The sequence below is a fragment of the Athene noctua genome, chromosome 5 (genome assembly GCF_965140245.1).
Source record: "Athene noctua chromosome 5, bAthNoc1.hap1.1, whole genome shotgun sequence".
Taxonomy (NCBI): domain Eukaryota; kingdom Metazoa; phylum Chordata; class Aves; order Strigiformes; family Strigidae; genus Athene; species Athene noctua.
In genome coordinates this window covers 61,502,896-61,521,723 of record NC_134041.1, presented here as the reverse complement: position 1 = coordinate 61,521,723, position 18,828 = coordinate 61,502,896, and the positions used below count along the sequence as shown (strand labels likewise).

Genomic DNA, 18,828 nt, shown 5'->3' with positions numbered 1-18,828 from the left:
AAAAAGACATCTGAGAGGCACAGATGGCTCACGATTGGCAAATAGCTATGGAACCATTATCTTCAAGGTCAGACCTTCCACACCACAAAGGTTGGTAGCAACCCAAAGTCATCAACACCTTCTCAGAACGAACTAATTCTCTTCAGTCCAGTCCCTGATGGACAAATACCGAGATGATCTCAGACCTACCCTCCACTCCCAGATGTTAACATCCCTCCTTCCCAAGGGAGGTGGGAACTGTCCAGCCTTCTCATTCCTAGAAAGAGGTTCTGCAGTAGAACCTACATTGCTGCTGCCTGGATTCCAGTCCCAGGGCTTCCAAATTCACCACTAATTGTTCATTCTTGGAAAGATATTTTAATGAACTCAACACTCCATAAAAATCCTTGCCCTGGCTGTCTACAAAACCCACAGTATTTAAACCTCCATAACATAGAACTTTCAAAATATGAGTAACTGCCTCTTTAGAAAAATGGAGAGAAATATTGAATATTATCTCAACAGCAAAAGATTACCCTGGTGTTAAGATTATCTGAATATAAAAGCAATTCTTTTGGTCTACCTAGAGATTATATTCCTGCACCACTACAAGCAAATAAAGTGCAGTTCTTCGTGAAACTAAACACCAACCTGAATTTCGAATACTAAGGTGTTCGGTACTTGTAATAGGTCATTTAGAACATTTATTGACATCTACATTGTCAAAATTATTTCCCAGAATTCCAAGAAGCCAGGAGCTGAGCTACATGAAAATGTGAAAAGTGTTTACATAGGCATTTGCCATTATGGTGACTCTACCAAAAGCTTTTCCTTTAGTCACCCCTCAGTTTATTTTAGAACCACAGCATAAAGAATAGTGAAAATTACAGAATCTTTTAGAGAGGAAATTAAGGCAGAAGACAAGCATACCCAAGAAATTATTACTTACAATGGGTCATGATTTACATATATGATGGTAATAAGCTATATGAAGAGATCTCTTACTGGATGGTGCACGTGATGAATTACACATGCACTTGCAATGAAGAAAAGGTTCTGATGTAGCATCAGATTCTGAGGTCTTTGCTCACCTTCTAATGCCACATATTCCAGAAAAGAGTTCTGCTGAGATGAACAGGACTATTTGCAAAGTAAGATGCAACTGAACTGAAAGGTATCAAAGGTACCTTAAAAGGTTTTTGAAGGTATCAAAGTTTATACTAAAATGAAGAAAAATACACTTACCAAACATGTTGCAGATCAAAAGAATTACATCAATATTCAAGACTAATGAGCACTGAGGAAAAACACAAACACCAGTAAATTGGGTAAGTTATTCATTAACCATGAGAGAGGTTCAGGAAGGAATCGCATCAAAGCATTCCAGTATCACCAGCTGTAAGTCAGTATCGCTGATGCCCTGTGCTGTTACTGCCTGCACCTGTGACCAACAGCATCCAGCCTTAAGTAGACAAATAGTCGCAGAATCCGATCCAGTTTCTGTGATACTTCTGGGAGATCACAAAAAATGGAGAACATTCATCTTCAAACAGTAAGGAAACGAAATGCAAACTTATATGAAGAGTGGAACTTTTCATTGTTCAAATGCGCGGAGAACACAAGCTGCCAGGAAGAAGAAACAGGTAGAGCGCTGAAGAGAAAGGGGAAAGCCTGCCTGAAGTACACAGGGCAAAATAACACCGAACTGTTTTCGCCTAAAGAAGGCAAAAAGAGTGTTCCCGCAGCGATAGCTGCATATCTTTCAGCGACCAGATTTTCACGACTTTCCTTCCTACATACCAGCGTGCCGAGACGCATCTCAAACCCCGCTACCCCCCCCCGCGCATCTCCCGTTCGGGCTCCGCGCACTAGCGCGGCAGCTTCTCCCGCCGGGGGTGCCTGCCCCGGGGCCCCCTCACTGCGGGCACCCGCTGCTGCAAGCAGCTGTTGGGGGGCATTTACAGCCCTGGCCGACGAGCCCTTTACTGGTTTGGTCGGGTTTTTGCACACTCCTCTCACAAACAGTAGTTTCTCCGACAAAAATTTCCCGCAGGTCTCCGGCAAAATCTCAGGGCAGGGAGAGGGCTCCCCGCGGCTCCTGCAACGATTCACACACGCCCCACACCACACCACCCCCCCCCCCCCCCCCCCGTGAAGAAATTTCACCCCGCGCCCCAGAGGGGAGGAAAGGGCGGCAGCTCCCCCTCGCTCAGGGCTCCCGAAAGGGCCGGCGGCAACCGAAGGGGGGGTCCCCGGCCGCGGGGCCCGCCTCGCCACCACAGACCACCGGCCGGAGGGGCGGCCGGGGGGGAGCCCAACCGCCCTCAGCCCGCTCCGAGGGGCGGCCGGGAGACCGCCCTCAGCCCGCTCCGAGGGGCGGCCGGGGGGGGGACCCCAACCGCCCTCAGCCCGCTCCGAGGGGCGGCCGGGGGGGGGACCCCAACCGCCCTCAGCCCGCTCCGAGGGGCGGCCGGGGGGGGGACCCCAACCGCCCTCAGCCCGCTCCGAGGGGCGGCCGGGGGGGGGACCCCAACCGCCCTCAGCCCGCTCCGAGGGGCGGCCGGGGGGGGGACCCCAACCGCCCTCAGCCCGCTCCGAGGGGCGGCCGGGGGGGGGACCCCAACCGCCCTCAGCCCGCTCCGAGGGGCGGCCGGGGGGGGGACCCCAACCGCCCTCAGCCCGCTCCGAGGGGCGGCCGGGGGGGGGACCCCAGCCGCCCTCAGCCCGCTCCGAGGGGCGGCCAACCCCGCACTCCCAGCCCGGCCCGGCGACCCGACCCGACGCCCGGGCGTGAGGAAGGACGCGGGCGCCGAAGGAAAGTTGAGGCAGTGTCGGAGTCCCCGCCGGCGCCGTTCCGGCTGCAGCCGTGTGTGTGCCCCCCGTGCCCGCTCCCGCCGCCCGGCGGGTACTCACACGAAGACCCCGAAGAGCAGGACCCGTATGCCGATCTCGATCGCCAGCTCCCGCATGGTGGGTCCCGGCGGGCTCCGGCAGCCCCGCGGCGCCGCCTCTCATTCCCCGCGCGGGGCGGGGGCACCCGGGGCAACTCGGCCGCCTCACGCCGCCCGCCCGCAGCCCGCCCCGCCGCCCCGGGGGAGGCAGAGCCCCGCCAGGTGCAGCCCGGGCCCCTCCATCCCCCTCCTCCGCGCCTCACGGAGCCGCCGCGTCCCGTCGGCGGCGCGGCCGGGCGGAGCGGGGAGCGGGCAGCGGCGATGCCGCCAGGGCTGACGCGGCCGCCGCCGCCGCGGCGGAGCCCAGCGCCGGCACGGGGGGAGGGTCCCGGTGACTAACGCGGTGTCTCCCCGCGCGGGGGCCGGGGGGATCCTGGGGACTCCCCTCCCTCCTTCCCCGCCCCCGAGCCGCTGCCGCGCCGTCCCGCCCGGCCCCTTGGGGCCGCCCTGGGCTCCTGCCCCCGCCTAACCCCGAGGAAGGGAGGGGGCTCGGGGCCCTTTGGGGGCGACCGGGCGTCCAGAGCGCTTTTTCTGCCCGGTTTAACGCGCCACTCGCCCACCCTGGGCTGGAAGGGTGGAATTAACCCCCTGCCCATCCGTGCGAGGGGCTGGCGTTGTGTCCCATCGCCGTGCTAGATTTCACCCCCCCCGGGAAGGGTACAGCTCCCGTGAGGGGCTGGGCTGGCCTTCTGGGTTCATCTGACTCGTAAGGAAACGCGGTGCTCCCGAAAAAAAAAAAAAAAAAAAAAAAAAAAATCATCACGGGGGAGCACCACTAGGCATAGATAATAGCGGCTGTTTATAAAGATGTAAAGTGCTGGTCATTTGTGCAACGGGCAATTACATAGCAGACCACCCATGCTAACACCGAGCTTGGCACATTTACTTGGCCTTTGTATAAAGGTTTAACAACATCTGAATACTTTCTGCGGTATGTATGTAACAGGCTTTCTGCCCGTTTAAGACATTCATGCCATTTTAAACCCTACTTCTTATTGTTCATGCAGCTAACCCAGCGTGTCACTCCTGCTTTGCTCGGTCTGATGCTGCCCAGTATGTCATATTATAGCCTAAATGTCTGTTTAGTTCAGAGCCCGTGCGTTCCTAGAGCTGGTTCCAGCTCAACCTCTGCCTAGAGGAGGTCGATATGTGGGGCAGCAAATTGCTGGGATGGGAGAAAGGCAGGAAAACAACGATGGCCTTGGTTTACTCCTGTGATTCCTCCAATCCATCCTCCCTTCCTGCCAATGGCAAGCTCTGAGCCACACTAATCCTTGTATTGCCTTAGCCTAGTTTTTGCACAAGAGTTCATTTCACTTCCTCTCTGCATGGAGGGATTGAATCCTGAGCATCTTTATTGTAAGAGAGGTTCAGCCTTAAGCCACAAAATGCAGCAAACTAATTCACATTTAAATGTATTTAATTATCTGCTTTCTTGTGGCCTTTGAAGGCATGTCCTTCAGGAAAGTGTTCATAGCTATTAATATTGCACATAGTTACAAAACAACCATCAGTATTGCAGTAGGAATTCAATTCGCTTTACTACATTATTATTGCTAGAGAATTAATGCCAGAGAGGCTTTATTAAACCTATCTGCTTAATATAACCACTATGCATCAGATGGAAGCTTTCAACTCTGAATTAACTACCATGTAGTAAAACTTTTATTGACCATGTTTGTGGAAGAAGAGAGGCATAAGCTTCTGTACTAACGTCATCTACAGACAACTACACCGGTGCTTAGATTTGTTGCAAGGAGGGTGACTGAAGCCCAGAAAACACAGGGGTGTGACTGGCATTGGAGAGCAAGCTTAAACATGTAACTTAAATGAGATCTTTCTCCCCTGTATGCCTGATTTCATCAATTTTCAAGACAGAGCCTGGTCAACTATTTATATTCTAGATTTTTAAAAATGCAATTCTGTTTCAGGAAACAAAGCTAAATTGTGAAATCTCCATATTAATCTGCTGGTGGTGGTAAAAGACATGTCCCCTTCCTTTGCAGACACTCAATTAGTTTGTCTTCTACTGTCAAATATTTGTACTACCTCTGCTTTGTACCCCCAGTGACTGAACATGGATGTATATGGTTGCTAGGTGTGCACAAAAAAAAAATAAAATAATTGTTGTCATGAATAGTCCTTCCCTACAGAAATAACCTCATAATGCGTGTGAATCAAGCCAGTCGTGAAACAAGGAGCTGCAAGGGCTCTCAGATAATGCTGGCAGACTGTACTGCAGTTACCAGTTCCACACAAACTGTGGAGGAGGCAGGTGGCAGAAGCAGGTAAGCTCTGTTTGCTCTCCTTGAGCACCTAGACACCATGTATACAGTGTTTAAGGGGGAAACACGAGTCACACATGTATTCCCCTTTTCTTTTTTGTCCTGGAATCGTGTAGTTCTCTTCAACTGTGTTGCCTTAGCCCATGGATCCTTCAACACCTTTGACTTCGCTACTGTCCTGCTACAGAAGAGGGGATTTTCCTCACAGATTAGTATTAGTGTTTGGAATCATTCAACTGTTATCAGCAGAGATAATAATACTATTTAGAAATTAAACAAAATTTGTCCTGCTGCAGCTGCTTTCAGTGTTCTGATTCTCCAATATGTATCAGCTGATGGTGTTTTATGAAGCATAAATACTTCAGATTGATTTTTTCAAAACTAGACCCAGCTTGCAGCTGTCTGCTGAACAGAACTTGCTTTGACTTTTAAACCAAATATGAGGTATAGGGATAACTGGCAAGGAACAGATTTCAGGCTACATTGTGGCGTTAAGCTGCAACCCTGCAGAAGGAGCAGTGCAGAGTCACTGCGCTGCAGCAGATTCTCAGAGCAAACCACAATGACCCTGGGAACAACACAATTTCTTAATCCTCCCATCCCTACAACAGGCACAGCAGGTGCTCTCAGTCCTGTTTGTTTTCTTAGGTGTGACTGTGCATAGAGAGAGAACTGATGCCACTCTGATGGAGATAGTGATCCAGCCTTTTAGGTGGCTAGCTAGGCTTCTAGGTGTTTTTCTCTCGCAAGGAGTAGTCTCTATTTGTACTGACTCCAGTTGGGGAGCAGAAAGGAGAAAGCTACTTGAATCCTTTCCTCAACTGTATACTTAGAGGGAAGGCTGAGCCACCTGCAGCCTACTTTCAGTCCACAAAGGCATGTTCGCAGGCAGAAACAGCTGCAGAGCTGATAATGGCTTTTCTGGAGGTTACAACTCTCTGCCAATGCAGCAGGATGTGTGTGTGCTTCTTACCTGCCTTGGGACAAAATCTTGCAGCTTGTGGTAAACTGAGTTTAAAAAAGACTGATTTTTCCATCAAAATGGATAACTTTTATCCTACCAAAAAGCTGTGGAAAATAATGAACTTGAAACAAAAGGGACATGACAAACACCTAAGTGGTAGTAACAACTGAAACTGAAGAAGCTGGTGGTTTTGACTATTCCCTAAGAGCTTGTAAGTCCTCTGGGATCTTAAGAACAAGAAAAAAAACCTCACTAGAAATTAGAAATAATGTCGGGCCCATTCGTAGGTCTTTAGTTGTGGAGGCTCTGAGGTCAATGGAGTTGCGTGGGCTGATGATGTCTTTTCTTCCCTATAAAGGATTCTCATGGAGGTTACATCAAACTCTAACTTTTGTAGTCTTATGTGGCTACATGCACTGGTTAGTGAAAGAAAAATCACAGGTCCAGCCCAAAACATTTGTTAGACAACTCCACCATCTCCACCCATGTACTTTTTATGTTTATCAGAGACAAGTATTACCTATAAAAATTGATAAATCAAGCATTCCCAGGCTGCACTGGGTGAAGAAAAAATTATCTGTGAAGATCTACCAGCAGTGTTTAAAAATTTGAAGAAAAACATTTCAATCCTAAGGAATGCATCATCAGTTGGAGAATGCATGGGTTTCAGGAGGGGAAGCAATATCAGGATTAACTTTAAAAAAAGATCATTGTTCAATTATTTCAGAATTCAGATTAATACTTTTAAACATCCTCTGTTTTTCATATCACTGCAAAAATGTAGAAGGTTGAAAGTCATATTTAAGCCCTACTGAAGTTGATAGGAATCTTTCTACTGCTGAGGATGTTAAAATCTGTCATTTATCTCCAAAATGAAGCATAGCAAAATTATCCTGAAAAATTCCTACCATTGCGCTCACTCAAGAAGTTCCACTTAAAACTAAATTTCACAAAAGAGGTCATTATTATCATTGGTAGAAAACAAAGGATAGTTACTATTAGGACCCTACATTTGTTCATTCTTGAATCATTTAAAATAGTGATTATGTTCACTCTGTTTTTAAACTTTTGGGGGCAAAAAGTATTTTTCTTTTCTTTATTCTTTTAATGCTTAGTATTAGTATCTAATCTATGAATATAAATGCAAATACTTTAGTGTTTTTTTTACAAAACACATAAATTAAATTATAATGTCAGAAATGGAAGCTATTTAGATCCCCAAAGTGTACCCATTGATTGAAAACATACCAATATAGAACATCTCCTCTATTTTAAATTGTTTCACTTCCTTCTTTTATTTTTTTAAATTTTATTTTCTTGAAAGAAGAATTTTGTGGATCTAGGCACTTTTCAGAAGTCCAAATCTTCATTGTAAGGGTCACGTACGTAAGGGTCAGCACCTGCAATGTTGGGGCCCATCTGCACAGTAAAACTAGCCCATTTCTTAAGTTTTCTCAAACTTCCTAACCCTGTCTGGGTTAGCAGAATGCACTGGAAGTTGATTGAGCTGCACTCTGAGTATACCTTGCACATGGGTTCAGGTGGCATATGTGTACAGTCAGCTCTTTTACCCAAATGAGGCAGCAAATGAGCAATGACAGTATCCATGTCCCCGTGCTACTCAACTAATGTACTAAGTGTTGTCCCTGTGAGTAAGAGGGATGTCATAATCCTGCTGAGGCAGTAGGACCAAAGGCAACGGGCAACACGAGGACAGAAACACAATTTAAGGACTCCATCCTATGGAGGCAGGCCCTTTTGTGTGCCTCAATACCTAATAAAAACAAGAGGGCTTTGTATAGATTTGCACATCTGTCCAAATCAGCCTCATTGATTCTGCAGTGACATGATTAACCATGTGAAACTCTTCCATTAAGTTGAACTGGTGTGACCAATTCACATCAGTCAGTGAACAAGAGCCACAGATTTTTTCCTTCTCTACCCTGAACTTTCTTCAAAATGCTGTCATTCCGTAGCTCTCTTCTGTCTGTCATTCACTACTTTGGGTTGCATAACCTAAATCAAAATGATGAGGAACGAAGAGAATAAGAAATATGGAATAAATATAAGCACATAATTTATTTCTGAGAAAATACATATGTATATGTGTGAGTACCTCAAGGGAAACTCTTAAATCTGCATAAGTCATTTCTTAATTACTAGAGCTCATTCCAGAAAGAACTAGCCTATATTTTTCGTTGTTAATTTCTGTGGTACCAAAGCATGGTACAGAATGCTTTAGCTAGTTGCCCAGAGAAAGATTATGTGAGAGGTTTGTCCTACATTAAGTGGGTCAGATCTACACAAATAACTCAGAACCATATTACTTAACAGTGAAAAATTACTGTTATTACCAAAATAGTTATTATTAGTAATTACTGTTATTATAATTGAAATTATGATTCCTTGAGATCTAAAAGAGTCCCCAGAAAAGAAAGCCAAACCTAGAATTTTCAGATATCGTACTGAGAAATTTATCTAGAATATCTGAAACAATCATTCTGTCTATGGACCAAACACCCTGGCTCTTATCCTTTATAAATTTACTGAGGCTTTTTATTGAGTAAATGCCTCACTGTTGAAGCCATGAAATCACGGTCATTATTACCTGATATGCAAAGGAGAGTATCTGAGAGCTGAAAACTTGATTTATATTTCCTCACAATGATGCTGCTACTGTTGAAATGAGCAGGAAGTGTATTTTGAGGAAGAGCCTTTCCTTTCAGAAAGTAAGAATTATACGTCCAGCATATAATATTTCACAAAAATATTAGATAGGACTTACTACATAGCTCAAGTTTAGTGCTACCTCCAAGTGAGATAGGTTTTTCACAGGACAAATGAGACAGAGCACTGATTCTTTTTAAACCCTTCTAAGGAGTTTGGAATGAGCCCTTAAACCAGGCACGGGTCTCACCCCAACACATAGGTCTCACTCCAACACATATATGTGAAATAATCTTGTATGTTTTAAGAGATGTTGGTTAAAGGTTGACAATTTTTTCAATTGTTCATAGTTCTGATGTAAAATCAGGTACAGCTTGGCATTTATTTTGGAGTTATTTACACTCAAATTTGTCACAGGACATAAAATTGATGTGGGTTCAAATCCCTTCAGATCATACACTAAGATGAACAAAATTTCCAGTTTCCCATTGCCAAAGTCTGTAGACTACCAGATGATTAAGCAAAAACAGCTGGCCAAACAAACAGTAAAATCAAGCCTGGCACAACAGTTGAGTAGCTTTTTATTCTTCAGCAATTACAATCTATTAAATAAATATTATTTTAAAGACATAAATGAAAGCCTATTTTAGCTCCTTTCTTATACTGTCTTTATTTCTGTCAGTATTTTTTTCTTTTACCTTTTCCTTTTTCTCTTATTCTTCTTCATGTCTACTTGACTAACCAAATCTAGGTCACCGTGGGGAAAAGCCCTCATTTTCTCTTCATCTTCCACACACCATATATCCGGATTCCCTATGCATACTCACTGAATTACCCTGATGTAACTGCTTTGTGTTGACATCTGGAGCTATCAGGACTAAAGCACAAGCAGAGGTCTCTTCTAGGGGAGTGGCAGCCAAGAGCTTGAACTATAAACTTTTTTGCCAGCTTATGTCAGTCAAGAATTTTACCTTTCTGAATGGTTCAACTTCTTGGAGTAGTGGAACACTGCCAGCACAAAACAGTTTATATAGTTTAATTCAGGAGATTTTGTCTATTACATATTATTAGTCTATTGCAGCTTATTTGTTAATTTTGGTAAATTAATTTTACATGAGATTTGCATGAGATGAGTAAAAATTTAATCTGCACCAAGAAAACCCATTTCCAGGGTTTAGCATCAATCTTTGCCTAGTATAGGACACACGTCTTTGTGTGCCAGGGGTTCAGAAATCAGTATATGTCAGTGTAAAGACAGACTTTATTCTAGTTCTAACCTTCAACAACTTCATAACAATTGACTAGGGGAAGAAGTGTCCTGCTCATTAGTGAAACCTAAGTAGCACTGCTGGTCTTACTGGAGATCTTCATCTATGCTGCACACCCAGATGCAGTTCACAGCCCTTAGCTGTAGATTTAACACTAGAATAACTCTAAAGTCATGGAGGGTTTTTTTTAAGGAAACCAGACTGAGAACGTTTTACTTACTCTGTACATGTCTACGCTGATGCATATAGCAGCTGGGAAGTTCCCATCATCAGTGGACTTGTCTGCTCTTCCATATATACTGCTGATGATTGCTTTCCTAAGCACCTATTGGTGCTCTGATGGACAAAAGAAACTCCAGAGAACAAAGCTCAAAGGAGTTACAAACCCCAATCCGCATGATGTAACCATGCATGCCTTAATCGCCCTAGATATCATATTTAAACATTTATAAAAGCAAATTGTTAACGTTTCTGTTTAGTTACTATACAAAGGCCTACAACTGGCTCATGATTATCCCTAATTAAAGAGTTCTTCTAAACATTAATGTATCAGCGTATTTCAGTAGTTGCCATTTAATGAAACTGTGTCAAGCATATCGTCTGAAAATTTATTAGGCTTGAATGCATGTGCTTGGAGCCATCGTGTGGCTCAGGACAACACTGCAATAAATGTGCTATTGTACCGGGGCACGGGCAACCCTGGTCGGTACCCACTGCATCTTGGGCATCCTGCCCCACCAAGGCAGGCAGCCCTGCGGGCTTCACTTCAGCTGCTCTCAGTGGAATTTGTCTACTAAAGCCTGTCTTAAAGGTTTGAAAACACTTCATCTCTAACCGTGCTTGGCCACCACTGACAGGGGCATATTTTCAGCTGGCGCATTATTGCACCCAATAATCAGCATCTCAGTGAAATCTGATAAATCTAAATAAATAAGTTCATGTATATATGAAATTGATATGTATTATTTATGAGCCAATTGACATTTGGAGCACTGTAGCTTTAGTACTCAATGTACTGTGTATATTACTGTGGGGTTACAGCTGTAAAAGTATTAATGCTCCCATAATAACCTCGTGATAAATTCTAGTCTTTAACATTTACTATATTTAGTATTCTTGTGCAGTGTTTAATAGGAGACTGTGACTTAAGCAGATGTCTGCTATCTTTAATCTTTAGTAACACTTCATGCCAAGAATGGCCTTATTGACTTCAATGAAATGGTTGTGTAATTACTTTTTCGCTTTTCTTTGGTTTTTGCTTGTAAATGTAGTAAAACCAAGAATTGCCACAGACATTTCAAATGACTCTTGACCCAAAAGGGAACATAATGAAGCAGGAAAATTAAATATAAGAGGTAAATCGAAGACAAAGCACAAACAACATAAATAGTGCAAACCAAAATAAAACGACCACTTGGATTGGACAGAAGTGGCAAAACAAACACTCCAAAGTTTGAATATGGCCTGATGGTTTAGCACTCAGCAACAATAAAGGGCCATTTGTTCAGGTTTCACTTGGATTTTTTAAGACTACTGGCCATTTCATCTGAATTTTGTGTAGTAATGAAGCCAGAATATTGAAGCTACTCAGAGCAGGATTTGGTTCTAACTCAATTCGATTGGAAATAGCCCCGGGAACAGCAAAATGGGATGAGACAGTGCATTAACACAGCTTCAGACTGCATTCCCCTTTAAGCATGCCATTTGTTGCATAGCCTGAGGAATCCGACTCCGTAAGGGCACACTCGAGTGCGTGGGGATCAGCATTCCCAGCACTGGGAAAACACTGCGTTCAGTGACTGCTCACGGCAGCGCTAGCCGACAGCTTCGAAAACAATGCATCAGGGGGTTCCCAGCAGGAATCATCTTTTATTGCTGTTCTGTGGGCTTCCTCAGACACCGATCATGTCAGTGAGGTGTAGGAGGAGAAACGGGATTTTCTGCTAGATGACAATGAGACCGATTTCTGAGTTGTGGCTGTGAGATACCACAAAAGTGATTTCTAAACCCAGGACTAGGAAACAACACCAGGGACTTCATTCTTTAAATTTTTTGATGCTATGAGATTGAGTGCATTCACCCACATTGCGGCAAAAGGAGCAATTTACTTTATCCTCACATCCGTGTCTTTCTTACTTTACTGAATGCTGAACTGTCCAGTCAACAACTGCAGAAGTGGAAGCAGAGCTCTTAATTCAATGGCTAATCAGGATACATCAGTGATGTTCTGTCAGATGCATAACACAGGTCAGAGGAGGGCAGAAACATCCTGATTGAGTACTGCTTTCCGTAAATGCCACTGAAGGCAAACTGAAATTAGATTTGAATGCTTTATGCTACTTGTGACTGAGGTGGCAAAACTTTGTTCCCCAGCTTGAACCCTGGAATTCATGCTTCATTGCCCTTACTTAGTCATAATTTATGTGCTTGTTTAAATACAGAAGTCATTGCTGTCTGACCCATCTAGCATGATGTAGATAATCTGACAAATGAAGATACGTGGTTTAATCTGTATAATTTCCAGCATGTAGTGAAGGATATATTTTACCATTAGTCAAGAAGAGGAAGGACAGGGCAAGTGTCAAGGAGTATAACCTTTTAGATGCCTCGAAAACATATTCATAATTTCATTTTTTTTTCTGTAAAGTAGGCTGAGAAAGTCTGAGAGAGCTTGGTGCTAATTTTTACCTGAGCTGCACTGACAGCCTCGGTACTTTCTCTCATTTTCTTTGCCTTCTGTATTATCTATATTTAAAAAATCAGCAGACCTGCAACTTGAGTAGGCTAAGGAGCTGATTGGGTGCGTTTGTGTGTGTTACTGCTAATTTTGCAGATCTTGCTGTAGTTCCTTGAAGTGAAGACTACTAATTAATTAAACACAGTAGCTGAATCCCAGTTTATAACATATAGCAGTTTGTGTTCCAAGACAGTTTGATCAGCAGCCATTAACGTTGTCTAGCAGGGAAAGGATACACCATTTATAGAATAACCCTGTAGTTCTGGACATCAACAGCTCCATGAGTTGGCCAATCTAAAAGCACTTCTCTAGGTAAACCAGAGATTGACTGCCATATGTAAGTGGAAAATGTAACAGTTGTTGATAACGATGACATAAAATGATGGGCAGCTGATTTAAATTAGCTCCACCGAGCTTGGTGCCACCTCAGGCTACAGCAATGTTGGTGCTGGCCACTCTAGGTACATAATCAATATTTAGGTCTCAATTTCTGAGACAACCGCGTCTCCTCTTAGAAGTAGAAATAAGCAAATCTGTTGATGGGTAATTTTCCCTGGGGAAGCCAATGGCAAACATTAAATATTAATTTGACTTTTAAAACATATTATGAAATGTTATGTATTGATTTGTAAATAATGATGATTGAATAAACTAGAGCAAAATCAGTTCATATATAGTTACTTTCTACAATTACAGATAGATTTTAATCAACTAAAGAATAAGTTTTTATACTGTTTGATGATTGAAAGAAAACTGTTTAACATTACACTATAGCGATACTGATATGTGTAAATATTGAACTGCAGAACTACTTCTGGCAAAAGGATCTCTTTCTGCTGTGTACATAACCCACAAAAGGATCCTGTTGTGGATTCGACCACAAATTACACGGTTTTGAAAAGGATATTGATTCCAACTAAATGAAATTGTGGGATTCCTACAGTATTCAATATTCATTGAAATTAGATCTGCGTATTTATCATAACCAGGGTGGTATCACAGGAGTAATAATGATTAGCTACTTATTGTTGGGTTTTAGGAAGGAACCTAATATTACTCTGAATGTTTAGACTCTGCAAACAAAAAGGAACAGAGCGTCTCTGTTAGCAATTCAGCCCACAAATATAACAGGCTTTCTGTTGAAGTTTCCAAGGCTTTTAGTGGGGCTTGACATGTTCTGTGCTCGAATTTGTTCTAGAGGGAATATTTAACTCAGCTTCATTGCAAGTGGGGTACAAGAAAGCAGTAGCTACTTACCAGAGATAAGTTAGAGGCTCTTTCACTGGACGGGCACTGTAAAGTTGCAAAGATATTCATTAGCTAAAAAGCTTTGAAATCTTTAGGAATGGATTTAATTAAGTACACTGGAAAATTCCACAGTAAGCAATAAAGCTCTTCTTTTTTTCTTATGTTAGGTTGACTTCACTGATTATTCTGAGAGGTTTTTTTTTTTCTACTGAACCTTTTATTTAAAAGAGTAAAATGACTAAAAGAGAATTGCTGCTTTTAGAGGAAGATGTGAAAAAGCAATGTCTTCAAGTGCTTGAATAACCCATCCCTCTTTGGTCCCCAGTTTTGTTAATGATAATGAATATGGTAAGTAATGTTATGCCACATTTGTGTTGAATATGGAAAAAAAAAAAAAAAAAGTGAACACATCGGATTACTTTCTAATTACCAAAATTCTTAGACAGATCTCCTTTTTCTCTGGATCCTCAATCTTCTCATTTTGCCTCTCAATCTTGCAATTTTCTTACTAGTTGACTGTTAGAACTCATATCATCTTGTCTTGTTCTCTGCTAATAAAAAAAGATACTGAGCATTTTCTACATGGTGGACATGAAATATTCATTATTTGTATATACCAAAATAGAAGGCTAACTTTAGTAATAATAATGAAAAAACCCACATTTTTTGGTAGGGGGTTCCAAAACTGTGGGTCCCCATTTTGCCCAACATTTCTGAAATTTGGACATAGTTTTTTGGATACTGGTATTCCATCCAAGTTTCCTCCACTAGGGTGAATTAAATTGAATGAGTGAATTCTTGGACCCAAATTACAAGTTCAGTTACACTTACTTTTCAGTCCTCTGTGATTTTCTGATTCTCTTTTTCCATGTCTCTTCTGATTCTTCCCGTTTCTTCTTCTTCTTCTTCTTCTTCTTCTTCTTCTTTCCCAATCTATTAGGTTTCTTTTCTTCCTTCAAAGAGTGACGACTTTTCCCAGCCCTATTCTCTGGCTCTGTATAATCAAAACATATTTGCTGGCCTACAGTATGGGTCCTGATGGAGAAAGGGGATAAATTACCAGCTGATGTTTTAATGCTGGTATTAGCATAGTTAATAGGAGTGATCCTTATCATGCTCAAGAATTGGAATCAAGAGGAGTTTAGATTTATAGTAGTACAAAAATATCAAAGCACTCTCACATCAATATAATCCCAAAATAGCCTCAATTTCTCATTATTTCTGAAGTGACTGTGACTCGTGCTCCTTTGGAGTTTTCTGCAGCATTAAAGAGCAGTTGAGAGGCTATGTCTCTAACTCCTGCTAGAGGCAGTGAAAAATGAAGTCTCTTAGATTTACAGTATCAAACCAAGGGCTTAGCAGTGTAGTGAAGAAGGCCACTTTTGAACAAGGGAATCAGGTTGTGATTTGTTTCAGTGCTATTTTCAGTTCATGGATTTGGGCTGAAAATTCCCATCATATCTTTCAGAAATAGGTCCTTTAGATCCTAGTGCAGAAAACACTGTTTGGGTTTATTATTTCCTTGCTTTTAAAGGAAGCATATGGACACACCATTAGGTTAATATTTCATGGTATATTTGTTGTGGTGTGAAAGTATAGATATTTATTTTTAATGAAAAGACATTAGCTGCAGTTTGACAAGCTATTCATTGGCATAGCACTGAATCTCCAGTGGTCTTTCAAGTACTGGCAGTGTTCCCACTTACATATTTTTTTGTTTTTATGACACAACAATTGTATCATTATTGTGATAATCTGTTTAGTAAATCCTTGAGAAGGGTATTAAGGTTTATATTTACCAGGTTTAAATTTAAATTTACATGACTAGAGTGACAAAACTAGCATAATCTCAGTTTACTGTAAATTGGGAAAAGATAGTGATGGAAAAGTTTAGCAAAGACTGTAGAACAAACAGAATCCTTTTCTAGGTATAAGAGGTGCACATTTTCATCTAGAAGTTCTCACAGGTCATGAACAGTGGATATTTGCTTACAATTTTCCCTCCGGTGAATGAGGGCATAATAGATTTTTAAACTGTATGAGCTTTGTAGACCTGGCAGAAAGAGAAATTTGTAACTTTGGTTTACCAGGGATAATTTGAGGGGAAAGTGCTGTGCTGGAGCACTTAGTCTTTGAAAAACTGAGACTGTGCTACCTGCTGTCTAGGTAGACACGGTAGTAATGGTAATCCAAATTAGCCCACTTTCAATTTATATCCAAAGCACTTTCAAAAAGTCACACAGAGCAGAGTTTTTTAAAGAAAGTAAGAGTTCAGTGGTTTTCAGCTCTAAATGTATCAGTGGGGGATCTGAGTCCTCCTTTTGTCCTCCAACAGTAGGTCACAAGACAGGCATCAGATACATGATGAAAGAGTCCACAGCCCAAGTTTCTGCAAGGGAGAAATCCGTGTTTCTTAATTGTGGCACAGAGCTGCAGCTTCTTTTGAATTTTCCATGTCTTTCAAGCTCTCTGCAGAATCAGAGCAATGTTAAACTGTTGTTAAGAGAATAGAAAAGTGATGCTAAAACTTTGAGAGTTTTCCTTCTTGCCGATAAACCTATTACAGCAACTAATTTTGTATCTAGAGACAGAAAATAAGGCTCAGAAAACGTAAGAGCTGCCATTCTGGGTGTTTAAAGTGCCTGATTCACTCTTGGAAATGTAAAATGCCTTGAACAAAGACATAAAAAAAATAGAGGCATCAAAAATCAGGTATTTCTTCAAAAAATTGTAGCTCTGTATAGATGATAATGATGCTTGCAGATAAAAATGAGCGAGTGAGAGAGAAAAAAGGCTTAAGTTCAGCTCCTGAGATGTAATTACATATTGCCATTATGCTTTGCAATTTTAATTGAGTCATCCAGCTCTCGTTTATAAAGCCCCTCCCACAACAGTCTGAAACATTTGATATTCAAGACATCAGACATAAAAAAAACCACAGTAGGCACCTGTTTTACAGTGACACCATGCAGTATTTGTATTAACATTTTAAAACTTAGAACACTCTCTTTACTCAAAATTGAGTTCATTTCTAAACAGCTCCAAGCTGAAAGAGACCAAAAAACCCCCATTTAAAGCTCTTTTACTCTTTAAAGAGAATATCAATTTCAAAGGCACACAAAGCCATCAGTCTGAATTGAGATGAAGCTACCAGTCCCTAACCAAAGCACTGCAGCCTCTAGAGTTCTTAGCCTTGTAAGAATTACTTGTAATCCTTTATAGAATTTCATAACTATTAAATAATATACTTGATATTAGAGAACATATCATAGACACTACTTTGCATATATACTTATTATGAAAGTAATAGCTCAAATTGTTGAATGAATCAAACCTTGCCATGCCATATGGGAAAGCTATCTACTATTTCATTTACTCTTATTCACTGCATAATTTTAAATCTATTGCCTACAACATATCTGTAGTAAAATAACTGCTATAGTAAGTGCCAGAACACCTACTCTCAAAAGTTTGCATTTTGCACTGTGATTCTTAGAACAAAGGCAGCAGTGACATTCAGTGTTATTTCAACTTATGATTAAAATCCTGGGTACTTCCTTCTCTTCCATAAGTCCCAAAGATCTGGGTTCTTTCTCTGCTAAGCGGTGTGTCTTCAGGCAAGTTAATTACCTTTAGTGGGAGCTGAGAAACTCCAAGGTGGTGCTGAGTTCTGGGTGACTTTCTTCAGACAGAAGTTTGAACTGCGAAAGAGGAATAAAATTATCCCCACATTTCCAAGGTATTTACACATGCTAAGCAATCTTAGAGCATGTGTCACAAGAGGACATAATTTTTAATAAAAGATAGAAAGATAGGGTACACTGAATAGATATGTAAAAATGTAAAGCAGAAGTTGTCATGTACAGGTGTTCAAAATATAATTGCAGTAAATTTGAATGTTGTCTTCTTAAATTCCTCCCTGTTTAAAACAAAACAAAACAAAACAAAACCAACAAACAGTTGAAATGAGCAGGCTGAAAATACTTTATCAAAACTCAAAAATGCAGGTTTTAGATTCAAAGAACTTCTTCACTGAAGGGATCTAATTTCTGGGAAATCTTTTTTTTTATTTTTCCTGCAAGGCCAAACAGTAGAAACATTTTGTTTCTCAGGGAAAAAAAAAAAAAATACACAGAAATGTAGAGTGTCTAATCAGCTTTACTGAAACAGTGATTTCTCTATGAAGCAGCAGCTTCTTCCCAAGTTGGCAGATCTTGGCATACACGGGGAGAATAGGGACAGTTTAGCTGCTTGCACAGCAAATGACCTCACATCTAATGAAAGGGGCATTACAATGAAACATTCAGCTTTCCTTTCCTTTCTCCACATCCCCCAGCCCTTGCTTCTGTAGTAAGTTGACTTTGCGTGCCAATAGTAAAGCAGATGGGAGGCTGCCCCTGCAACAGGCAGATTTTAAGTCATGGTGTAGTGATAAAAACTCTGAAGGCTGTCATCAAATTAGTAGAATAATGTCCTACGGAGAGATGGAGTTGCACAAGTCACATTTTACCTCAGCAAGACTGTGCAGCTAAATGCACAGAGGGATGGGAACTTTGTGGGATGCTGAAATGATTTTATATTTCCTGTAACATTTCTTGAGCAAAAAAGAGAAGCTCATAAACTCTCAAATTATTTGTTTCAGGATTAGGCACAACTGGAATATCTTGGGGCTAAGGTGCTGTGCTTTCAGCTCTGATTGTATCAGTGGAGCCTCTGAAAAAGAAAAACA

General features: G+C 41.8%; 1 protein-coding gene across 1 annotated transcript in view; it reads right to left on the bottom strand.

Moving 5' to 3' along the window:
- Nucleotides 1–3,305, bottom strand: part of PLPP4 (phospholipid phosphatase 4) — a 65,405-nt gene extending 62,100 nt beyond the window's left edge. Inside the window, exon 1 of the mRNA XM_074907854.1 lies at nt 2,893–3,305. Coding sequence (XP_074763955.1) covers nt 2,893–2,948 — 56 coding nt within the window. The 5' untranslated portion in view covers nt 2,949–3,305. The remainder of the gene's footprint in view (nt 1–2,892) is intronic.
- Between the last annotated feature and the right edge of the window lie 15,523 nt (nt 3,306–18,828).